This window comes from Pezoporus occidentalis, unplaced genomic scaffold, assembly GCF_034315485.1.
Source record: "Pezoporus occidentalis ecotype Australia unplaced genomic scaffold, CSIRO_AGI_Poc_V1 ctg12, whole genome shotgun sequence".
In the NCBI taxonomy this organism is placed as follows: domain Eukaryota; kingdom Metazoa; phylum Chordata; class Aves; order Psittaciformes; family Psittacidae; genus Pezoporus; species Pezoporus occidentalis.
In genome coordinates this window covers 571888-598043 of record NW_026912994.1, presented here as the reverse complement: position 1 = coordinate 598043, position 26156 = coordinate 571888, and the positions used below count along the sequence as shown (strand labels likewise).

Here is a 26156-nt window from a genome sequence, read left to right as displayed (position 1 = left end):
CTGAGTGGAATAGTGTTTGAGTTTGAATTTGGAAAACGTCTGTGGCTTAAAAATGTGGCCCTCAACACTAAAATAGAATAGAATCATTTAGATTGGAAAAGACCATTAAGATTGTAGGGTCCAACTGTTAACGCAGTCATGCCAAGTCCAGCGCTAAACCATGTCCTTAATGCCACATCTACAAGTCTTTTAAATCCCCCGGGGGATGGTGACTCCACCCCTTCCTTGGGCAGCTATTCCAGTGCTTGACAACTCTTTCAGGGAAGAAGTTTTTCCTAATAGCCAATGTAAACCTCCCCTGGCACAACTTGAGGCCATTTCCTCTTGTTGTGTCGCTTCTTGCTTGGGAGAAGATACCAACCCCCACCTCACTAGAACTTCCTTTCAGGTAGCTGCAGAGTCTTCTCCAGGCAAAACAACCCCAGTTCTCTCAGCTGTTCCTTGTAAGACTTGTGCTCTTTACCAGCTTCCACGATCCAGCACCTCAGTGTCTTTCTTGTAGTGAGGGGCCTGAACTGGATGCAGTATTCGAGGTTCAGCCTCACCAGTGCTGAGTACAGAGGGATGATCACTGCCCTGGTCCTGCTGGCTGCACTATTGCTAATACCAGCCAGGATGCCATTGGTCTTCTTGGCCACCTGGGCACAGTGCTGGTTCATATTTAGCTGGCTGTCGACCAACACCCCCAGGTCTCTTTCTGCAAGGCAGCCTTCCAAGCTTTCCATCCACTTTTAGGGTAAGGATAGTATTTGCCCAACTCAATGATTCGCATTCATGGGAAAAAAATACAACAAAACCCAAGAAGATTTGCATGAGCTAGACTTCAGTTTGCTCAGGTCAGTGCCAGGAAGAAATAAACCATTGTTTCTTATGAGGGAACAGCTATCACAGAAAGAAGATACAGAGCAGGACAAGTGTCACCTCTTTTGGCTGTCATTCACCTAGGAAGGGCACAGAAAATTTAGTCCCATCAGCTCTGTCTGAGCGCATGCAGAAGCACTTATTTAGTAATGGAGTAGGAAGTGCTAACAAGTGGTGGGAGAAATCATCTTGGAAAAGAGCATCTATCAGAGTTCCTTAGGTAAGTGAGGTGGATCCTTCTCTGACCCTGAGAATTGGCAAATTGGCAAACACGAAAATGTTTTGCCACTTTTGGGTAGGTCTGTAGTAGACATGTAATGTAGAGTTTGAGGTCAAGCTCAGCAAGAAGTTGGTTGGTTGGTTGTTAAAACTGGTGTAGAAAAAGAATGAACAGGAGTAATTGCTGCTTGCAGACCTCCTGGGTGCAAGGCATGTGATTTCACATTGCAAACAAGAGGCAAAGTTAGGAAGGCAGGGATGTGAAAAGCAAGTGGAGTGGTGTTCACTGGGGAGGAGGTGAAGGTTGCCCTTGCAATTCAGAATGTCCTTCAGGCTTGGGCTGGACTGCAGCTAGGTGTTTTTCTCCAGGGTTTGCTGTGCAGATGACTAGTGGGTTTGGACAGGAGCACTGTATCAAGGATGACCCTAACTACCAGAATAGACACAGCTTTTGTGGGCTTTATATTTGAAGCATTAAATTGTTCCTTAAGGGAAAATTTTGCATAGAACTTGGATGCAGGGTTAATTTGCAATGGAACAGTCATTGAATTTCCTTTTAAGATATTATATAACCCTATTTATATCTTTCACAAGGTTAATAGGACTTTAATCCATTTTCTTGCAAACTATTTCAGTTACATTTGGTTATTTTTGTTCTTACCATAAGAATCAGTGGTTTTGGACCTTACCTTCTTTTCACATGCTGAACCAGTATAGCCACTTCTGCAATGCATAAGACAGTTGGTCTTATGCATCTGCTTCCAAATAGACATATTTTCTCACAAAGTGCTACAAATGAAAGATAAAGTTGTTTAGAGATACACTTATTCTAAGTCTCATAATTAGAAAGGGAATATTTAGATGCTTTTGAAAATATATTTACTTTTGAAAGGAGATATATTTGACAAAATACATTATGACTCTGTAGTTTCATATGATGGAGGAAAGGACAATAAATAAAAAAAATAAATGGAAGCATTAAAGATGGTTTGCCATAGGCTTTTTCATGCCTATGTGTCTGTTATATTTACAATTGCCTTTATTTTTCCTTTTCTCTGCAGTGATGGGGAAAGAGAAGACTGTGCTAAAATAGTCACCTTAGCTCAGTCTAAAATGGATCAGTGGCAAGGCCTAATTTTGAAAGCGAAGATACATTCTGGGTGTTGAGGTTTCGGTCAGATTTATGCCAAATTTTATTCTTGTTTCAATTGAAATAAAATAACGGCTGTTAAAAGGTCTGTTCTTGAATTGATATGAAATGATATGTTAAATATATACTTCCAAATATTACAAATAAATAAAAGGGAGAATTTGGTGAACTGCACACTTTACACCTCTGGAAACTAGGGCATTAGAATGTGTCATTTCATGGCCCCACAGAATCAGTAATGATTTCCTAAGGAAAAATAATTAGAAACCCTCTTCCATCCTGGGTACCAGTGTACTTACTGAGACACATCCACTTGAAGATATTCTGTTATTAAAAGAATCAGTGGGTTTTTTTTTAAGAGAGAAAAAAAAAAATAATAATTTGAACTAGTCAAATTTCAGCCAGTTTTTCATCCTCATTAGCTATTTGTATTGTTATGACATTGTTTTGGCATAGAGGAAAGAGAACAGCCAATTCATAGGGCACTGATTCAGGAAGAACACACATGTCAAAGTATTTTAATTAGATCTCATGAGTTAAACCTATAAATATTGCCAGACTTTGCATCCTAATTACAGGCAGTCAAACTAAATGCCTTCAAAACTGGTCAGATGTGAATCAACAAGTGGCTTTTATATTTTCTTGTGTGTCAGAGGCATATAGGAGGCAGCAAACCATGTCCCATTTAAGACAGATCTGAAAACATAGATGTATATCTTATGATCAAATACCATCTCCTTTATCATGGAGCAAAGTGTTCCATCCAGAAATTCCACAGAGTTTAAACTCTGTGAGTTGTTTTGGGTTTTGTTTTTTGTTTTCTTCTGGGGGGGTGGGGGGGTGTTTTTTTGGTTTGTTTTTTTTCCAGAAAATCAGCTTCAACAAGTTCAGGGGCTGAAGGAGCAAATTCCAGAATTTTGTTAGACTTAGATTCTGTTTTTGACACAGATTTAAGCTCATGCAAATTCTTTGTGTTATGATATAAAGTCTCAGGGATAGACCAGGCTAGTGAAATTTCTTTAGAAAATACATCGTGGGATCCTTTGCCATCCAAATGTGATTCTCAGTTATAGTAATTGCTATAGGGACCTTAAAAGGCCAGGACAAGCTGTTTAACAATACCTGGAATGTGTATTGGTTTTGTTCTACCATGTGTTATCATGGCTGCTAACACTCAGTGAGGAGGTTGAGATTTTGGCAGAATAGAGGATATTAAAATCTAAATATGTAGACTGAACTTCGGACCTAACAGCTGCAGGACAGAGGAGTGAAGAACCAGACTTACTGCCACTCTACACATCTGAAAAAGAGAGGCTGTAAACAGCTTGGCAAGCAGCTGCTCTTTTGTGTAAAGGCAGGTAGTGAGGGTTCATATTGTGTCAGAACTACTGACCCGTATCATGTCCAGAACAAGAACACGGATGGACCTGGACATGCACCTCTGGGTGCTCCTTTTTAAAAAGCCAGCTGTGTCAGGTTGTTATCTGCTGTTGGACTCAGTCACCTGGAACCAGCAACTTGCCTCCTAGTAGATGAGCTAGTTGATATGTTTCTGCTACTTTGAAAAGTTGAAAGTGCAGTTTTGTTGACACAACAGTTTAAAAGCAAATTTGGTCTTATTATGCGTCTGTTGCAAAGCACTCCTTAAGACCCAAAATGGGCAGCTGCAAACTTCTGAGTTTCTCCTTCTTCTGTGATTGGGAGTCCCAGGTTTGAATCCTGGGTTTGGATGGGGCAGAGGATGAATGAAATTATGCTCAAGCTAGAACAGCATGCCCAACATTTGTCTACTTGCTACTTCAGCTCCTCCATTAACTTACAAACTCAGGTTTATAACTGGAAAAATCTCAGGTTATACTCAGGTTTATAACTAGAAAAATCTGAGAGTTTCATTCACTGGAACAGAAATTGTGCATTGCCAGCAGAAGGGGCTCCTTGTGCCCACATCAGTTTTGTTCCATTTTTTAGTGAGCTAGAAGATGATACTGCTATTTCAGAGCGCTGTGTATGACATTAATATTATTCATTTGATATGAACTTGGGCTGGGGAAAAATGGAAGTTAATTCTCCTTTCATCTTGGTAGCAGATAAAATAAGGACAGGAAAGGCAAAGAGAGATGGATTCTTCTGGAGACCCCTATAGCAGCTGGGGAAAATCTGGTATGCATGGGCAGAAGAACAGGCATTGGATAGGGCTTTTTCTGTCTGATTATCAGGTGATGCGAACTAAGGAAAAAAGGGGGAAATATTTCCTCCTTTTTTATCCATTGCTACCTGCCTATCTCTCCATCTCCATCCATTGCTTCTGCTTTGACGCTCAGAAAAACAAGAGCTCAGTTAGGAGAAAAGTTTAAAACATTTTGGAAGAAAATTGGAATTGAAATCACAGAGGATAATAACATACTGAAGTTCAAATGAATATTTCATAAATGTATTTACAAGGGATGCTAAGCGTCTAAACACTAAAAATGATAGAAGCTATGTATGCGTCATCCTGTACAGATTCAACAAAGAAAGTAATTTAATAAGCTAAGCTTATGTTAAAATTATAATCAATAAATGCCCATTACAAAAAGAGATTTATCCCTGGGTATTAAAAGAACAGAGCTGTAATTTGCATGCAAACTACATTCTTTGTTAATATTTTTCTCTTTTTAAGGTTTGAAAGGGTTACATAGGAAACCTAGAAGAAAGCATGTCTGAGATGTTGTTCGAGGCAGAGAAAGAGAACTAGGAAGAATGTTGAGGAAATTATAAGGCTTTAAGCTTGACACTTATAACATGCAAATAAAGCAGAGATATTCTGAAGGGCAGTGAGGAGCCAGTATGGGTTCAAAAATGTTAGAACAGAAGATAGCAGCATGAATTTTAATGATGAAGATCCTTCACAAATATAACCTTTTTATACTTAATAATTAATTATTAGAATTATACCTTGATCCTGCATTCAGGGCCTTAAACAACAGACTTACATGCCTGGCTAGAAGCCTTCTGACTTTACTGGGTTATGTTTTGGCTATATCTGTCAGGATAATCAGACTATACTCTCAGGTCTTCACTCCTTTGGTCTAATGTTTCTTTCCTAGCTCAGGAAAAAGAGCAATGTGAGTTAGAACTGCAGGAGACAAGGGGAAGCCACAGGCATGGAGGTTTAGACTGGATATCTAATATGGAATGATTGCATCTCCAAAACATAGCAGACCTCTTCCAAGTTAGATAGAAGATCCTTAACATGTGGTGACTTCTTCTGACAACACAGTCTGATCTTACTCTCTGAGACATTGATGATTGATCAGTCTGAGAGATTGATGCCCTTTTTTCCTGGAGCTGTGGCCATGCTCCGCCCCAGGGCCCTGATGCAGGTGATGAGCCAGGCCAACACCAGTGGTATCCAGAGTACGCTCCTCCTGAACAACGAGGGGTCCCTGCTTGCCTGCTCGGGCTATGGGGACACTGATGCCAGGGTCACCGTGGCTATCGTCAGCAACGTCTGGATGGCCTATGACAAGAATGGGCACCAGGCATTCAATTCGAGTTCATCCTCATGGACTGCATGGAGGGGCGAGTGGCCATCATGTGGGTGGCAAACCTGCTGCTCTGCATGTATACGAAGGAGGCAGTTGGATTTGGGATGCTGAAGGTCAAGATGCAGGCGCTGGTCCAGTACCTGGAGGAGACACTCAAGCAAGTGGCCACATCCTGACTGCAGGAGCAGAGCTCGGAGGTGCCACCACTTGAAGGCTGGTGCCTTCAAAACCATCATCAATCCCAGACCTTGGGGTATCTTTACAAATAAGGTGTGGGGAGCAAAATATCAATGGGAGGAATAAAAACGTCTTTGATGCAATTTTTTTTTTTTTTTATTTTTTCAATGGTTTAGTGTCTGGCTGGAGACCAGTAACGAGTGGTGTCCCTCAGGGACCGGTGTTGGGATTGGTCTTGTTCAACATCTTTGTCAGTGACATGGACAGCGGGATTGAGTGTGCCCTCAGCAAGTTTGCCAATGAAACCAAGCTGTGTGGTTTGGTTGGTATGCTGGAGAGAAGGAATGACATCCAGAGGGACCTTGACACACTTGTGAGGTGGTCTGATGCCAACCTCATGAAGTTTAACCATGACAAGTGAAAGGTCCTACACCTGGGTCAGAGCAATCCTAGCACAGCTACAGGTTGGACAGAGAGGAAATTCAGAGCAGCCCTGCAGAGAAGGACTTGGGAGCGTTGGTCAATGAGAAACTGAACATGAGCTGCCTTCAGTGTGTGCTCACAGCCCAGAAAGCCAACCATATCCTGGGCTGCATCAAAAGGAGCATGACCAGCAGGTCCAAGGAGGTGATCCTGCCACTCTACTCTGCTCTTGTGATACTTCACCTGGAGTATTGTGTGCAGTTCTGGGGTCCTCAACATTAAAAGGACATGGAACTGTTGGAACAAGTCCAGAGGAGGGCCACGAGGATGATCAGGGGACTGGAGCACCTCCTTATGGAGACAGGCTGAGGAAGTTGGGGCTGTTCATCCTGGAGAAGAGAAGACTGCGTGGAGACCTCATAGCAGCCTTCCAGTATCTGAAGGGGGCCTAAAGGGATGCTGTGGAGGGACTCTTCATGACGGACTGTAGTGATAGGACAAGGGGTAATGGGTTAAAACTTAAACAGGGGAAGTTTAGATTGGATATAAGGAAGAAGTTCTTTACTGCAAGAGTGGTGAGGCACTGGAATGAGTTGCCCAGGGAAGCTGTGAATGCTCCATCCCTGGCGGTGTTCAAGACCAGGTTGGACAGAGCCTTGGGTGATATGATTTAGTGTGAGGTGTCCCTGCCCATGGCAGGGGGGTGGAACTAGATGGTCTTAAGGTCCTTTCCAACCCTAACTATTCTATGATTCTATGACATTTTCAAATTATTCAACATTAGACATTGCCAATCTTCATTGCAGCAAAACTGAAAATCTGTTTTAAGTTACTGTCAGTGGTGGTATCTGCTGAAAGATTGAAGCATTTTGAACTTTCACTTGTAATAGAGATTGATGCCCTTGTTCCTGGTGAAAGTTGGCAGAAAAATCTGACGCGTTGGTATTTGCACTTTTAAGTATTTAAATTAATTGTTTGGGACCTAAAAGTAGAGAATGTCTTGCTCTGCTTTTTCTGGTCTTATAGAAGACCAACGAGAGAAGATCTAGAAAAGATTTTAATTGTGGCAGCTATATCTGCTGCTCCCTCCAAACAGCTTGAACTGTCCATGTAGGGTTAGGCCTTTGTGAGTTAGAAACTGCACTGATGAAGGTGATCCGTGGCTTCTTATTAAAGATAAATCAAAAGTAGCTATTCAAGAGAAATTTTCAGTATTTTCCATTTTCTCTTTTATTGGCTTAATTGGCTACTCTGGCTAGCTGCCTCAGTACAGAGGACTGAAACAATTTTTTGCATCTGAGGAATATCCAGAAAATGGTAGTGGACATCTCTTAGATCCTTTGCTTTAGTCACCCGCTGGATGTGTGTTAGGAAGTTAATGAGGAAAAAATGAGGTGGAACAGGTAGATAAAACCTGTATCTGCATTTCCATTGCTGCCATGCCAATAAAGGCAGCTGCATGGATTCACAGGCTGAAAACAAAGAATGAAACTGGGTTAGCAAACCTCCTCCTACCCTTGAAAAAGCGCCAGAGAAACAATCCAGCCCTAATTGCCTCTGGACAGTGGAGAAGGTCCAGAAGGTGATTGCTGAGAAAAGTTATCATCTGGATTGTTCATTGTGAAGTGAGATGGAATTTTTGCATTGTGAAATAAAAAATGTTTAGATTAATATTGCAAAATATATATAAATTAATAGAAAATATAAATAAACACATTCATATATAGTACATATGTAAAATTTTAATATAATATGTAATAGGATAAATTAATATCGAATATCAATATTTGTAGATAATGAATAGTATGTTTCTTATAATGTGATTGTTTCACCGTTGTTGAGTTTAATAGCTGAAGTCTGTAGTTAAAGTGGTGCAAATCAAGGCCATATTCAGCCTTGTTGATACAATAGCGATGCACAGAATTTGGGCATACACATCCAAGCAAGAAGAGGGTGTTGAGCACAGGAAAAGCTCAGGAGCTTAAATTTGATAAGGCAATTTTGCACAGAAATTTATCACGAAACAAATGTCTGCTTGCCAGAAACATACTTTTTCTGGCAGAGTGTACGGATATGGCCCACTGTTTGTGTGCTGCTGGGAGATGGGAAAGAGGGCAAAGTAATGTGAAAGCAACAAAAAGATGTAACCAGAGGTTGTTTATAGTCTCCTTTGTGCTGCTAGCAGCCTGCTCCTCTGGGCCAGAGCTGAGGCGAAGGTAAGTACTTGTTTGAGCAAGGGAGGCACTCAGAAGGCTCTTTGTGTTTAGACAGACAAACACTTTTTTTTTTTCCACTAAGTTCTGGATTTTGGTGAATAACCTCCCATCAAAACACAAAACCAGACTTGCTTTCAGGGATTACACTTCTATGCAAAACTTTATACCTAACATCTGTGACGATGAAGATGTTTCTTGTTCCCCTGCTCCCCCCCTGCCTCACTGGAATACCCTGGAGCAATATCATAAGACCTCGCCATCTGCTCTGTGACAATAGTCCTCTCTCTTTTCAGCTGAAAAAAACCAGTAATTCCAACCAGTTGGTGATTATCTGGGTTTGCTGTGGGACCTAGGAATTTCAGCCAGTGCTTTTGTACAAAAAAGCTGATTTAACTTCCCATTACAGTGAAAACATGGGAAGAAATAGCAAAAATAGAGTAAGTAAGTGAACAGATTTGAAGCAAAGTTTCAAATGTTAGATATATATAAAATTGCCTAGTCTTGTGTGCCTGCATAGGATAGCAGAAATTGTTAATGATAGTAACCCTTGCCTTTTACAGGAACAGGCACGATTTGTTTATTTATTTAATAAACTGAGTCAGGAATATGTCATCAACTAATAAATAACTTTAAACACTGCCATGTTTGAACTAGAAGACAGCTGGCTCAAAGAAACAATTACACAGCCACTGGGATTTAACTGACAAAAGATCTCCATAAGTAATTATGCTCTGCGAGTGTGAGAGGAAAGAAATATTGCCCTTGAAGGGAGATAATGCCTTGATATTTTCCTCATGCCCTTTTGCTGTAAAGCTAATAACATATACAAACTGAAGCGACCCTGTATGTAACAGGCAGCAATGGGTCTCTTCCTCTTCCAGGTCTTCCATCGCCTCTGCATGCAGGTACTTCCAGACATCTTGGTGGTCAGTCTAAGCAGGTAGTGATTACAACATCAGGCTCCTATGTTATAAGATACATAGAATTTCTTTCTATGTTTAATGACACAGAAAGGGCTACTCCATTTTCTCCTGTCCTCGACCCCTCTTTTTTACCTTATATTTAAAATTATTTTATTTAAAGACAACAAATTTTGTCTGACAGTTTGAGCTCAGCATCCACGTAAGGAAAAGATGAGTCAGGTCTCTGTCTCATACTGATGTTGAATACAGAAATATCTTTGAAAGTAATAGTTTTATTGGCAGCATAAGACAGTTCTGACATAGTAGGCAGAATTTAGGTGCTAATCATGTTACAGTGGACTTTCACATAATAAAATTATAGAACCATTTAGGTTGGAAAAGACCTTGAAGATCTAACTTATTTTCATGCCTGTATAAGTGAAAACCAAAATTCGTATAACTTCTGTGTAAGGATGTTACCCAGAGAAGCTGCGGATGCCTCATCTCTGGCAGTGTTCAAGGCCAGGTTGGATGGGACTTTGAGCAACATGGTCTAGTGGAAGGTGTGCCTGCCCATGGGGGCTGGAACTGAATGAGCTTTAAGGTCCCTTCGAACCTAGACCATTCTATAATTCTATGATCATTGAGTCCAACCACGAACCTAACACAATATACACATAGTAGAAAATTTACTGTATAAAGATCTAGAGCACAACATGTGTGGTTACAAAACTGTAGTAATTGAAACAGCAGTTGCGGGTTTGGCACAGCATTCCTACCCATCCTCCAGAGCACTCACAGATGTTTGGACCTATACATTCTCCAACGTTCAGACACTTCTGCAGGCAAACAGCTGAACAGATTGACATGAAACAAGAGAGAAGATGTACCTGAGATATCCAGATGTTCAAGATTCTGTCTGAAAGGTGACCTGCTAGGTTTTATTCCGTATGGCTAACTTCTTTAGAAGTGTATGCTTTCACTCCATCAGATAATCACGGTTCAGGATTCTTTGATATTTGAAATTTATCTTTGATGACTACCTACTGGGAGTTTTGCTATTTCTAATGCTCAGCTCACCATCAACTAAGAATACTTCCCATATAATATATTCATATGTTATATGCAAACTGTGTGTTCCATGTCATAAATAAATAGATTCTCATACTAAAGTTTGATATGTTTAATGCATATATTATTTCTTCAGCTATGCTGAAGGAGCTAATGCATGTTTTGGTGTATATGTGTGAGAGACACCTCTTTCCTTCAGCATTTTTGAAGAAATGATTAATATTTAAATTTCAAAACACTGGTTCTGAAATAATATTTACGATCAAGACCCAAAGGGTAAAAAGCAAATATTTTAATCCGGTTTACATACAGTATGTCACCTTGATTATAAATTTATTCAGTTTATCTGTCAACATTATGGTAATAAATAACCATGTAAGGAAAAATATTCCTTGGAAATATTTTAGGGCGAGAGAGTTTTTTTAATTACATTTTTATGTAACTGTAGTCAGATCTGGTAGAGTTACAGAGTAAGAACACATAATTCTCCAAATTATGCACCAAAATGTATCTGGTGACCTTGAGAGTACATCAGTTTGGAAAGCTTTATAGCAGGCTTTAAATAGTTCTGTATTTTGAAATACATGGCGGTTCTCAGTAAAATATAACAAAATATGTGAAGCAAACATAAAATCAATGCTTCAAGTTTAATACTGTAAAAATGAATTTCTGTAACAAGATGTATAACAGACAGCTGCATGAAGCAGAACCAGGCTTCCCCTACACAGCTTTTTTTTAACTTTGCAAACATAAAATGATTATAGCATTTTATATTACCTGTACTTAAAAATTTTTTCTTCAAACTGCTGAAGTAGCAAAACAGATTCTATTTACTACATTGTTTTTTAATATTAAAAGAATATTACAATTTTTGTTGACTGGCCTAAGTAATAATAATCTGTTTTGTGGGCAGTAGAGGTGCTTACATTTATTACAGTGCCCAACCAGATGGGCAGTCGCAGACATTTGGGCGTACACATTTCCCCCCGTTCATGCACATGGGATCACAGACACCTGCAGATACATACCAAAGGGTATGGTAACTGGGAAATGAGGGAAGACTTTACTAGAAACTTGCTTGCTTCCCTTCAGAAGGTTGAATTGCTTGTAACTAAAACATGGAAAAGTAATTTGGATTTAAGAATCTGAGGCAGAGGCTTGATATTTCCCATAAATCCTTCTGGAAAATGCTGCACCTTGTGTGGAAGCTCTTCCGGGGAAGCTCCAGTAAGAGGTGCCTCACCAGAAAAAACAGATTATCATTAATTACAATGATTCTAAGAAAAGCAAGTAAAAAATTTTCCGTGGTAGCTGTGGACAGATCAAATACTTGTTAGAGCATTTGCTTCCTGACTGGAAATGTGTTCTCAGATGTTCATTTGGATAAGAAAAGACTTTAAGAGGATAGATTGGTTTCACAGAATTCTGGGAATGTTTTTGTATTCAACCAATCATTAAGACTGAACAGATCTATTCCTCCATCAACTTTTTGCACCATTATTTGTTAGAGTACTTACCTTTGTATTTATTTTTTTTTTGTTAAATTTCACTAGAAATCTAATTGCTAATTTTTGTGTCTCAGAATAAGGCCTGTATTTATCAATGTAGTTGCTTTACAACAACCAACAGTAAATTCCCACTGTTATGGCAAGTCAAACATCTGCAGTCCCAGCCTGATTGGATAGAGGTAGATGCCACAGACAGATACACAAATTCCTCATCTCCTGTTTCCCCCTGCCTAAGTGTAGGAGGACCCATCAGAAACAGTGTAGTTTAGAAACATGGCAGTGCTAGTATGATGGGAATGGAAATTATTTGCCTTTTACATGGAAAAAACCATTTGATAACAAAGCAAGCATCTGATAATGTGGGTGGAAGACAAGAATGGGTTCCTCCATGTTTAAAGCTTTATAGGCACAATGGGATTTTCTAGTGACTCATTACCAATACCGGTAATTGGCATGAGTCCTACTTGCTTGCGGAGCTGGGTGGCTGCATAAAAACCAGCTCTTCCTCAGCAGGCAGCAGGCTGCTTGTTTCTGCAGGCACCGGGAGGGCTGACAGCTAAAATGTAGCATTACAGTGCATTCACGAGCCTGAAGGTTGTGATGTCTTTTAGCAGTTAACATCAGCAGTTAACAGCAGATCTAATGCTACAGTAACTCTGGTTTTCAAGTCATCACTACCTACAGGACTGAAACTACCGCAGCCTCCACCCCCCCCCCCCGCGCCCCGACCTTTACTGTAGAAGGTGGAATCCTGTAGGGAGTCTCAAAACAGGAATGATCAAAAAATAGCATGCAAAAATACAGCAGCTGTGTTTGGTGGGAGAATAGCCTGTTTCTCTCTTACGTATGATCAGGCATTTTTACATAGGTTGATATAGATTCTCTAATTATTCCTCTGATGTACTGAAATACTGCTTTTGTGGAGCTTTGTGTCTTCGGTTACTCCTTCAATGTAGATGCTGAACAGGCAGCTTTTAGCACTGTTGCTTCTCTTGGTTGGCTGCTACACTTGCATTTTGTTCTGTGCCAAGCCTCCTGGATCCCTCAACATAGTGACCTGCCCTCAGGCAGGTCAGACTTATCCCCATTTATAAAGGCTGCTTGGAAAGTTTCAGCAGCCCTGAAGCTGTCATCCTCCTTTTTCCTTCATTCCCTTCATTCTCCACCTCTCCTGGTCCATGCTGTGATCTTGGCCTCTGCTTACTAAGGCTAAAAGGGATCTACAGTTCTTGCTGAATTATCAAAAAGTGCTGCAACCACTAGTTAAAACCTAGGTGAGTTCAAAGTATCACAGTGTAACTGAAATAATTTAATCTTTATTTTCCCTCTTCCTTTTTCTCTCCCTTTTGATCTCATGTCTCCAGTAATGGACTCCTGACCTACAATCTTGTGTTGTATTCCCTGTTTTAACCTCAGATATTCAGAATTTAGAAAAGATGACCCCAAAACATAGAATTTGTTTATAGATTTCAAATGACCCCAGTGCTAACCTTCTGTCCCCAAATCAGTTGAAAATCTAGAGATTTGATTTTGAGATCATATGAAATTTGGACAATGCCTTTCCCTGCTCCTTAAAATATAAAGCCAAGAAAAAGTAACTAGAAGCACAGTAGCACTTGTTCAAATGGGGGTTTCTCCTTTTTTTATTTATTTTTTTTTTAACCGTTATATTTTCTGTGAATTTTAAACCTTGTACAAACAATTACATTTTAAGATGTTCCTCTTTGTTTTGTACTGATGGATATTTTAAACTGTAGAACAACCGACTCTTCCTTCAATTACAGGGAGTCAAACTAGTCTGCTTTTTCATTAACTTCATTTTCAGTTTGTGTATAACTGAACTTGTACCAGCTCAATTTATATTCTAGTTCAGCAAAACTTTAAGCAGTAGGTGCAGTCCAGTCTTGGTTTGAGTAAAACATATCAGTTCAAACTGACTTTCAATTTGGGATCTATTTCTCTCTTTGTTCAGCTGCCTACAAAAAAGTAACTGAAAATATAGCATGAACTTCCTTTACATTGTTTATTGGTCATGGCATCTCTCACTTTGGTGATAAACCCAAAGGAGTTCAATTCAGAATGAACAAAGGGAAGTATCAAACCTGTTCTGAACTGGAGGGAGCACTTCTGCCTGCCTGCCCTCCAGGGCAGTTACTTTCTCTTCCTGCTAGGGAATTCAAGAGCACCTTTATGTAACTGAATGCAGTGTTATCTCTCCTCTTTTTCTCTCTGATATCTCCATCTTCTTCTCCCTTTCTTTAACTTTCTTAAATACAATTCCATCTCAATACCCATCAGACACACTTCAGCGTTTGTTAATGATAACTAGTTTGGATCCTTTCTAGTCCCACTCCTTGGCCTCTGTGGAGGAGCTCCAATTTCAAAATAGCAAACAAAAATGTTACTGGGTCTCACAGGAAAACTAAATAAATTATCCGACACAAGGAGAGCAAATGGAATTATTGTAATCCTCCCAGGCACTGGCATGACTTTGAAAAGACTCACATTTGTTTTTTCCCCCTCCTCTTAAAATAGGCCTCGCATTTTGACCCAAAGACAACAGTGGTCTGCTGGGTTTTCCACCTGTCTTGGGGACTAGACCTAATATAGGGATATAGACACATTTCTGTCATCTCTTTGTTGTAGTTTGGTAGGGTGTACCACTGGGCATGGAGAGAGTCCGGTACTATCAACACATCTTGGATGCAAGCTTTCTAGCAGTCAATATCACTAAACCCTTAATCCCATTCCCCTTAATGTCAGTGGTGACATTTCTATGCTTGTCAGTAAGAACTGATGAATAGAATTTCATATACAATAGAGTTACTCAATTCTGTAGTGTGCCACAATTCTTTAAGGCCACCCCTTAAGACTAGAAAGGACTTCCATGATCTTACGCTTTCCAAAATTCGTAAGTTAAATAAGGTGAGCCTATGTTGAAGGTGATAAAGCAGGTTAAAGAAAAAGCATGATTATGCTTTGTATTTCAGATGAGGAGTGATTTTGATAAGGTAGCAAGTAGCTGCAGGTGTTAAGATAAAACACAGGTGTTGCATGGAACATCATGCAAAACGTACACAATTCTTCTGTGCACTGAAAGGCATTCACAAGTTGCTAAGTTTTCTATTTTATGAAGCAGCTATTTCTCTTTGATGGCATTAATGCAGTTTGACCTTACAATCGCTTAGAATTTCCTGTGACCCTTTTCATAGCTTGTCTTCTCTAGGCTGACTTAGCCCAGTGAAGTGCTTCTTGCAACTCTTTTTATCAACTTCTATGGAGCTCTCTAGTTCAACTTTTCAGCCTTAACATCTGTAAGGTACTCAGAATTCTTGCTTTGGAAGGAAGACTTTTCCTGCAAAATAAATATTTCCAGAGATTACCAAAATTCTAAGGAAAAAAAAAAACAACAAACAAAAAAACCCACGAATCAATCAACACCTTAAATGTGGTATGTAAAGCCAAGTAGGCCCTCCCGGTGTAGGAGGACCATGTCCGGAGATGGACACCTACAGTTCCGGTATCTTTCTTTGCCTGCCTTTACCATCGATTTACAGTAACAGTTCCCCTAAAAAATGCACAGTATTAGGCAAAATATCCCTGCTATACAAAGCTAAAAGGGAACAAAGTTAGGCACTGGGCATGCTTTTCTGTACTGCACAAACTGAGGAGCTGAGAGTAATCTCTTGTTCTAACAAACAGCGGCAGTATTAGCCAGCAGTATCTGCTGATCAGTTTACAGTGATAAAAGAAGCCAGACAGTTCTTTCAGTCTCCCACTGCTTCTGTGAATTAGCCAACAAAAACTTTTCAAGTTGAACATAAGTCACTTTTTGATGCAAGTACCCCATAACACCTTTTCTCACTTGAAGTAGATAATAATAAGTAGTGAAAAACTTGCAATTTTCGTGAAATGAGGCAGTCTACATCCACCCTCATAAATTCAAAACAGAGAGAATATTAAATCTGGGTCCTATAATCCTGGCAGAAAGGGATCCTTTGCAGTGTTTCAGGAATATGGAGCTGAACATTCATGTCCTTTCCTCACCAGACTACACAGGTCTGCCTTTTTCTGAATCAAAAATTACCTGTCATCACGTACCCTGAGCCATGCTGCTGATGAGGAGACAGAGCATCACGCTGCACTACTGATTAGAAGATGAAGATGTAGTTTTCAAGACTTTTTTTTTTTTTTATCTGTTCTGTAGAAGCTTGAGAAAATTGACTTACTTCTGGATGCCTTCTGCCTTTGGATGGAAGAGAGAAAATAGCCTCAAGCAGTAACATCTGTGTGGGCCAGCTAAGGTAGTGCAAAAGGTAACAGCTTACTGACAAAGAACACAGGAATGTGGCCAGAACACCTACTGTCGATATATGCTTCAATGCATCCTTTAACTCAACATCCCTATGCTGTCAGTTACACGTGATTCACAGGCACTGCTTTTATTTTTGGCTGCTGTTGGTTTTGGACTGACTTCTTTGTGGGTCTAGTGCCTATTTCAACTTGCTCTCGCTATTGGTCTTTAGAGGAACAGGAACTTGGTCAGTTGCAGTTTGGGCTTTTTTTATGTGTTCATGTTGTTTTAGTGTTTGTTTTCTCCTTTCTGCTTAGTGGTTATCTTGATTTGCTATGACATTCTCAAAAACAAAAAGCTGCAGCTGGGGAGATATGATACTGTAAGGACACAGAGCATGGGACAGATTTAAAAATAACACCGACTGGTCTTGTCAGGAAATTACAGATGACAGAACTCAAGCTGAGAACAAAAATGAAACCAATAGATGTGAAAGCAGTGGGTTTTGTGTTAAAACTGACCCTTCTAGTTGTTTTTGAATGTTTATAAGTCATATATATCACCTACTGATGAAACACAAAAACTGGGTAGCTCTGTGCCAGGAATGACACAATCATGAGACCACAGCCTTAAAATGTCGGGATGTTGCTAATCTTTTTCACAGGACAAGAACTGGAAGGTCAGATAAGCAGCTTCACAAAATAGCACAATTCAATTGATTGACTGGAAAGAAGGTTCCCCATCTCTCTGGATGCATTATGCATCCCAGCAGCACAGCTTGAATGAAACATTATCCTGACTGCAGTAAAGAAACAATTGGTTGGATGCTTCTAGGCTCCAAATAAAGATTTCATCTTGCTGAATGATCTTTAATTCTTAGAAAAAAATTAATCACAAAGTGGGTGTGTTCTGGCCAAAAGGGGTGTTTCTAACAAAGGTCACCATTGTTTGGATTCTACTGCCCTGATGCTAGAAGAAACTAGTCAACATAAAAAATGTCATTCTCTCCTTTAGAGGGTATAACTGATGCTCAACAGATCATTAGCGAGATGGATGTACCAATATATCTGCTGCTGTGAAGGTCTCAGATGCACACAGCTCTGAAAAACATGTTATGGATTTGGGACACCAGCAATTTCTAGTCCCCTTTTTTATGCTTCCAAGGGCAGGAAGGAAATAGTTCTGCCCTTGTTGCATTTTATGCATGTATATTTTTCCAGAGCTTGATTTTCTCTATAATTCCTCATCTATGTTGATTTGGATTTGTAAATAAAGAAATAACTTTCTTGCTAAACTCTGTAAGAGTAACATCGAACGTGTGATCCATGTAATTATAGCCACAGATTAAATTTTGAGAAAATACTTGTAATACATGTAATAAAACTGTTTGCAATTTTTGTGCAAGGTTCTTCTAAAATTTGGATCCTTATCCATAGCAACCTACCAATAATTTTGAGGCTTTCTCATCCCTATTTCTCACTTCATGTGTCTCTGTCAGAGATGCAAAGCACTTCTTTAATAAATTACCTTTCTAAGTAGTAAAAATAATCTGGTAGAAACCGCTGAGGGGTGCATTGCAGGAGAACCAATTACTACAAGACACAGAGGGAGCTGTAAATGCAATTGTGATGGGTGTGGTGACAGTTTGCATTTATAATATATTCCCTTTACCACATGGCTCTAGCAATATGGGTTAGTTTGCATGACCTAGCACACATTCCAGAAGAAAAAATGGTCTGAAAAATTGTACACCATATAGACAACAGTGCAATGTCAGTGCTTTGTCTAATTCTGTCTAGTCTTTATTCTGATGTGTACTGTCATATACCTATGGGGCATTTTAGAGATATTAAAGCAGGAAATAAATCTAATTCAGGTATTAGTTCAGGAAAAATGGGAAAACTAATACTGTATGGCAAAAATACTGAGATGTTAGACTAAACTCTTGAGTGTCGATGTGTAATGTACTGCATTCCTGTTTGCTGTCATGTCATTCTCATCAGATGATAACATTTTCTACCAGTTAAAGAGGACCTTGATCTCTCCAACTGTACCTCAAAAAGATTGCCTGATGGTGTGTGGTATGCGAGACTCTTCAGCCTCAGAAAGCTGTGGAAGCCAGTGAGGGATTGTCACTCCAGTGCAGACAGGGGATTCTCCGCTCTCCTTGGGCTGAAATGTTTCTCCCTATAGGTCTCCTGATGTTAATTTTGCCCATTATGTCTTGTCAAGTGAAACTCTTTTTAAGAGAAACAATAGTATGAAGTTTGGGTAGCTGCAGAATATTTCAGCATCTTTCAGAATGAAAGCCACTATAAACAAAATAAGCATGTGTGTATATATATATATATACACACATATATATATATTCTTCCAGGAATTGTCAGATTTTATCTGACAATAATATCAAGATATTATTAGCAAAACCTTTTTCTTCTTTACTGATTGGTTTTGCTCTGATTGCAACTGTTAATTTGAAAGGGACTACAGCTGTACTTTATTCTCATCTTTGCAACTCCTAGCATATAATTAATGTGGGGAATTGCAAAGTATACTCCCAACACAGCTTATATTCTTGTCTTGTTAGGGTCCTGGGTTTGGTAACATTTTCTCTTCATTGAAGAATGCTTTGTATTTTATTAGGTCAGTGAACCATTGCAGCACGTGTATAAATTGTTCTGTTGAGCTGATTTCTTGTCATGCCTGAATAAGAAGTGAAAGAGCATTCTCATGTTTTTCTCTGTTGATTGGTTTTGCAGTTTCTGTGCTTCTAGTGTTACCTGCCATTTAGGTACATTTTCATTGTGCTGCGTAGGCTATGACGTTGCCTGTGCTTGATGCAATTTGGTTTATTTTCATCTATACTAAAGAAAAGGGAGATTCAGGAAGAGTAACCAAAGAGAACTGCAGTGATATGGGAGGCATATATAGTCTCAAACAAAGGAGACCAGCCACAGGCCACTGTGGTCTGGCTAATAACCCAGCCAGAGTGGGAGTCCAGTCAGGGTGTTCGGAAGAGGACTGTTGTCTGCACTGGCACTGCACTAATCTGTTAATGATCCTGTTATTATCTGTGTTAGAAGGTAAGCTAAGGCTTACTTGGGAATCATGCTGGAGAGGATTGTCTCTCTTTTTGTGGGTAAGCAATGTTAATCACAAGAACAGTCTGTCCTCTGGGCTTTTGAGTAGGAGGTGCTATGCCCCTTTTAAGAGGTGCACCCTTTAAGAGATGGATTAAACATTTTAATTAAAAATAGACCCCCCCCCAAAATACTGTTTCTTAAATCAATTAGTTGAAAAAGCACTCACCTTCGCACAGAAGCCCACCACAAAGAGAAATACATTAATTAAAATCCCTGCGCTTTGACTTTGTGTTTACATATAGCATCAGATCTTAACAAAGCTAACAGTTCTTCAGTGCCTTTAAGATACATGTAAAGAAATAGTGGTTCAAAACATAGATTTTCAACTACAGTAAAATTCATGCTGTAGTCTGTGAGTGTTTTGCTTAGGGAATGAATAAAAATTTAATAAGGCTTTTGGGCTTATTTAGGATATATATTCAGTTCTTACCCAGATGTATTCTTGTTCTCTTCCTGCAAAATAAATTTAGACAACTGCATGTGCTCAAAACTTTATTAAAATAAATGCATGAACTGCATATATATGAAAAAAACGTAGCTTTTAAGAAAGGCCAACTAGTGGTTTTGTCACAAATCCTTCCTTTTAGTAAGTAAATGAGCACTGCTCTGAAAGCAGATCACAAACCAGGTTGTAACTTGGGTCGCTGTTTTAATGTTTGTCTCTTTCCCTTTCTATGGGATGTCAGCTCTCCCAGTTCCCCCCAGGCAAAATGCATGGATCACGTGTTCAGCTGTATGGGAAAGACAGCAGTAGCCCTGATTTATTTCCCCTTCATCTTCTGTTGTATTTCCTGCCCAAGGAAGGAAGAGGACATCTAACATGAACCTGTTGTGTTACATGGGATGGACCATTGTTTGCTTTCCCTGTGTCTCCAGACTGTTCACCAGCTATTCAGCCTGACAATCTTTCTATTTCTGTTGCAAAACTAATGCTTTCTGCAGTAAGTTACAAGTCGCTCTGAAGTGAGCAGCTGTTTATTCTGCTGAACACCCACTATCTAAGGATATCTGCCATCCAGAATTCTTGGACAAATAGCTGTTGCCTTTAAACACATCCTTGACCTATGCAAAGAAGGTCTACCACAAATGATTTTTCCATCCATTTAGATGGATTGTTCCCTGCTCAGTTGTGTGGGAGGGTATGCTGGACCTCTGGTTTGCAACCTGGCTTATTTTGGATAGCCTAAGTTAATCTGTCTACTCAGTAAAGATATTCCAGAGAATATATCAGTCACCTGTTGTCAAGATGACAACTTGGTAGAAGCGTGATTTGTTGAGGAGTAAAACTTCCTGCTTATGCAGCTGGTAAGGCAGTGATCTACAGAAACATTACATGGGAAGGCTGGAATATGGAAAATCAGTGACTTTCACAATATGACATTGCTTAGCAAAAAGCTGCCTTTGAAACCCAGTGTTCACATTTCCAATTAGTTTGCTCCTAGCTCTCATGCAAATAAAGTCCTCACGGTACTGGGAAGGAAAAAGAAAAGGGAAGGGAAGAGCAAGTGGAGCTGGAAGAATAAGCGTGAGTTATATTGTGCAGTGTGTGTTGGCTGTAAATCCTGCCTGCAGGAATTACTGAAATGGAGAAATAGTTATCTACTAACTTTGAGATCCAGTTTGCAAAGTCCCAGTGTCAGTGTGGTGATTTATGTGACACAGAGTCGGCAGGATTCAGCCTGATGCAATAAAATAGGTGCATGCAAGAAGATGGTCTCTGTTTTAAAACATATGTAAACTGCTAGCTGGCTATGAAACGAGCGACAAGAAGGTATGCTGACGGAAGAGGCACTGAGGTCAGTCTGGAAGTCTGCTTGGTATTCTGGAGAAGGGAGGAGAAGGATGTTCAGCCTGTTCTCCTGTGACCTTTGCTTGCTGATGAGCTCCAGAGGGAGCTGTGGCTTGCCTTTTTGTTCAGCGATAAACTCACTAGAAGCAGATAGCCGCAAAGAGGGGATAAACATGTTTCAAAGTGGACCCATGAATCGCTTCTTTTCTCTGCTTCTCTTTGCTCTAACGCTTCATAAAAAAAGCCAGCTTTTATTAGCTTTCCATTTGTAAGAGATATTTGTAAAGCAGTGTAAATACGTGTAATATATAAATGAAACCTAATCTATTTTCTCTTTTTATAATTTTTGTAAGATTATAGTAGGAATCAGCGTGAACACTGCTTTAAAGCCTTATGAACAGGAGTGATATCCCACGATTGTTACAGCTGTGCATTATTTTCAAAAGGGAATTTAAAACCACATGCAAATAGCTTTTCTTTAGTATTAACTCCAAGTATGTTTGTTTGATGCAAAGTTGATCCAGAAATAGATTTTTTTTTGAGGTACTACCAGCACCTGCCTTTTTCCACTCAACAAGACTGATTATACTGAAAACAATGCATAGCAAGTGAGGATACAAGGTTGTACAATTGCTGAGGCATAACCATACATTTCACTGTCAGCTCTGACACCCGCTCATCCTGGGTGTGGATGTCTGGTTGGCATTATCACCAGTCAGTTATTTATCAGTAAATACACCAGGCAAAGTCTTGTATTTCTTCTGGCAGCCAATCATACCTTGTTGATTTACACATTTTTTTTTGAGACGATGTTTACTTATATACAAAACAAAGACAGACTTTCAGGCTGAATGCCTTTCTCTGTACCCTAAGGAAGCAAAGAAGTGTAAGCCCCAGTGGCAAAGATGTGGTGCTGCCACTCTGTCCTACATTGGTTTGGCTCTACAGTATTAAAAATGCCAAATTGTACAGGGATGGAAATGAATGTCCTGAGGCATATTGCTATATATTTAACATAAATCAGTAGTGTATTTGGGTTCAGTTTAGAAACAACCTGTCTTGATTGGCTGCCATGGCTTTTAGTTTCAGTTATGTCCTTCAATTGAGAATCTGAAGCTGACAAAAAGAAACAGATGCTTTTGCTTCTCTGTCCATGAAGGTGAGATTTCAAGAAGGGAAAAGATATGTGTAAAAGAAGTGGAAACAATGACAAAATATCCAAGGAGTAAGTGACCAAACACCTCATTTGACTTATTTTTGTCTTGCCTCTGAACACTGTTCCTACCTAAAATATCTTCATAAAGTTGGTATCGTGACAAATATGCAGCTTATCTCCAGCATGGGCATCCAAGTGTTTGTGGCTTCCCTGATTTCATGCAGGTCCATCAAAGGGGTCATCCAGAAATGTGTTATGGTATCATGAGCATGAAAACAAGCACCCCTGTGGTAATCAGGGTTGTGCATGGCAGAGAATATCCCCTTGCTCTAACTTTGTGTTAGAGCATGTTAAAGCTGAAATCTAAGGGCTTACAGAGGCAATTCCCATCATTATGAATAGGTATCAGAGATGTGTGAAAAAACTGTGTCCTGCTGTATAAACAAAGATAAAATAGAAGACTGTCAATCCCAAGCATTCACCGCACCTTAAGAAAGGTAATATTTTTGTTCAGATTACTGTTTCTGAAAGGACTACTTCTCAGTTTTTATGGTTTATGGGAAATTTCCCAGACCCACAAATGTTTTCCTAAGCTAAGGATCAAGAATGTGAGTGCTCTGCATGTAACACATGGCTGAGAACCTTCCTCAGACTTGTCTTTCTTAATCTTAAGTTTACTCACTCTATCTAGATAGATTTTATTAGGCAGGTAATAAATCCACCTGAAATTTCTAAGATTAGAGACTCAGAATAAGTACATAGTAAAGCTGAATTGCTGTCAAGAGGTTTTAGAAACTGTACTAGAAGTGTTAAAGGACTTAAGGACACTGCAAATTCATATTCAGAGTACAAAAAATAATTAAAATAATTATAAAATCCCTCATAAGGAATTGTTTTTCTCAGAATTGTCACATTCTGAGAAATGGCTAAGAATTTTGGCTAAGCTAGCTGTACGTTTCACAGTGTGGGTTAACATGGCAGCAACAGCTTAGACACCACCAAGCTATGATTTGGGCCACAGGTTTACCTCTGACGTTTCCTCTGAAAATGTGGCACATTGTCCTGGTGATTTACAAATGGGAGCTGTTACAATATTAAACTTATGGTAAATTTTGTATCTATTAACAGTTTTGCTGTTGTCATGAATTTCTTTTCCTTACTTAAAAACTCAGGGCACAGCTTGGTTTCATGGGGTCTTCAAAGGCAAATGGAAAAGATGCTCAAATCCAGAGAAAACCTGCTGTAAAGTAGAAATCTACTGGTTATTTTTCTGATTCTTTCTTGCCATACACCTTGCAGGAAGGTTAGCAGAAGCACTACACAGATCATCTCCGAGCTGGGTTTCTGACCACTCAGGCACACAGCTCATAGGGCTGGTCTCACCTCAAGCAGCTGCAAGTTTATCAAAATTAATGTGATAGATGTATAAAGACATATATATATACTGCTAGTGACACTGCAAATGAGACAGAATGAGCTATATGATAGATTAACTCTTTGTCAATAATGTACTTTCTGTTGAATTTAAGCAATAAAACAGAAACATTATGCAAAATTTTTTACCTAGTAGCAGTCAGTGACCAGTAAGAGTAGGCAAACAGTAGCAGTTGCCTTTGCTTAGTCATGTTTCTCTTCATTCATCACAAACACAGGTCCTTTAAGTTTTTATAACACTAGTCTAAATAAAACAGACTATATAGTGGTTATTGAAGTGGAATGGAGGCTTAGACTCTACAGAACAAAAATATTTTCATCATATCAGAGAGCTTTTTTGCAAAGATTATACCAAGATGGGCCACAAAATCTCATAAACATTTTGAAAATGGAAAGAAAGACTCTGTATCGGGAGCAGTTAGAGAATTTAGGTGGGTGCTTTGCTAGGCTGCAGTCATGATCACCTCTTTTTCCTTTGATCTGTCTGGAGATGTGGTAGTATGTTTAAAGCTGGAAACAGCACTTTTCTAATGTTCTCTAACCTCAAAAACAAGATGCCAAACATAAGGGGTTTTTTTCTTCTTTCTTCCCTCCAGCTTGTTCCTGCCAGAGCAGACTATTCAATTGTGTACTTTGCAGCCAGGCAGAATTGTGTCGTGATTCTCCCTGTTGAAGGCGGGGAGAGCTGTAGTGTGGGGATTGAGAGGGCTTTTGTTGCTGGAAGGGATTTTTTACTAGCTTTTTTTCTCTGTGTGTGAGAGACATAAAGTGTTCTGGAAACATACAGATTCTTCCTGCCAAGGATAGTTGTTTTCACAGCTCCCCTTTTGCCAATTTCAAACTGGTTAAGAAATAATAAAAAAAAAAAAAAAAAAGTTTTCACATACATACCCTAAACTCCCCGGGTAACAGATATTGTTGAGCAATAGAGTCTGTAAAAATGCCAAAATAACCTATTTCCCCAGAAGAATCGAAGAATTGAATATGAATACCAATGTTAAGGTGAAGGAGTTTTCAGTGACAAGAACAAAGGCAAGGCTGAGGCATTACTAACTAACTGTCTTAATTAATCTAGAAGTATGATGTTCTCATATTTTTAAGGATTTCAGTTAGCAGCTCTGCCCTTGGCTTTATTTTTACCTCAAGAAAATCTTTAATGCTGTCGTGGCTTAAGCCCAGCTGGCAACTCACAACCATGCAGCCTCTCACTCACCCCCCGCTTCTTTCTCCCCCGGCTCCCAGAGGGATGGGGAGGAGAACTGAAAGAATGTAACTCTCACGGGTTGGGATAAGAGCAGTCCAGTAACTAAGGTATAACACAAACCACTGCTGCTACCGCCAATAATAATAATGATAAGGGAAATAACAAGGGGAGAGAATACAAACGCTCACCACCCACCGACTGGTACCCAGCCTGACCCGAGCAGTGATCTAGCCCTTCCGGGTAACTGCCCCCAGTTTATACAGTGGGCTGTGCTGTGGTATGGAATACGCCTTTGGTCAGTTTGGGTCAGGTGTCCTGTCTCTGCTTCCTCCCAGCTTCCCCTCCTCCCTGGCAGAGCATGAGACTCAGAAAGTCCTTGGTTAGAGTAAACATTACTGAGCAATAACTAAAAACATCAGTGTTATCAGTGCTGTTCCCAGGCTGAAAGTCAAAAACACAGCACTGCACCAGCTACTAAGAAGGAGAAAAATGGCTGCTACTGCTGAACCCAGGACAAACTCAAATAATTCATCTCCAAACACAAATGTTACCCATTCTGAATGCATGAGATACTTAGTGAGGGTTCTAGCAAAATGTTCTACTCCCAACATTGACTTGAGTTAGTGCTATTCTAATTAACAAGTTGGTTTTAGACATAGTGTAGTGCTCTGATAGGACTATAGGAAGTCATGACATAAATCCAGACTAAATATTCTGTTGAACATTTATGAAAAGGATAAAAACTGTTTATGAGTCAGAAAACATTGGAAAGAAAAGGGAAGTTTGTAACTTACTTTTTTGACATCTTCTTCCAGTGTAGCCCTGGATACAGGAGCATACATTGGTTTGTAGCCAGTGACCACCATTCTTACAAGGAGGAATGCAAACAGCTAGGGAAAGGAAAGCAAAAGTTTTGTGCACCAAGATCACACAGGGGATCAACATTGCCTAAATACAGGCTCCCTATGTAGATGTCTGTGTTGGGAGACCAGTCTGCAGGGGTTTTTTACTTCTGCTGGATAGAGAAGGTGTCTGTCCAAAGGGTGATTCAGGGAGATTCCTAGCTGGAGATTATGATTCTC

General features: G+C 39.6%; 2 protein-coding genes across 2 annotated transcripts in view; one reads left to right on the top strand and one right to left on the bottom strand.

The window, feature by feature from the left end:
• Positions 1-917: 917 nt before the first annotated feature.
• LOC134157804 (von Willebrand factor D and EGF domain-containing protein-like) overlaps positions 918-26156 on the bottom strand; it is a 199922-nt gene continuing 174683 nt past the window's right edge. Inside the window, 7 exon segments of the mRNA XM_062607159.1 lie at positions 918-941; positions 1770-1808; positions 1811-1869; positions 10233-10328; positions 11473-11486; positions 11488-11560; positions 25869-25964. Of these exon segments, the coding sequence (XP_062463143.1) occupies positions 918-941; positions 1770-1808; positions 1811-1869; positions 10233-10328; positions 11473-11486; positions 11488-11560; positions 25869-25964 (401 nt within the window).
• On the top strand, positions 5563-6072 carry LOC134156948 (ragulator complex protein LAMTOR2-like). The gene is given in 2 exon segments (XM_062605400.1): positions 5563-5758; positions 5761-6072. Coding segments are annotated over 2 exon segments (366 nt in total). The 5' UTR covers positions 5563-5565; the 3' UTR covers positions 5934-6072.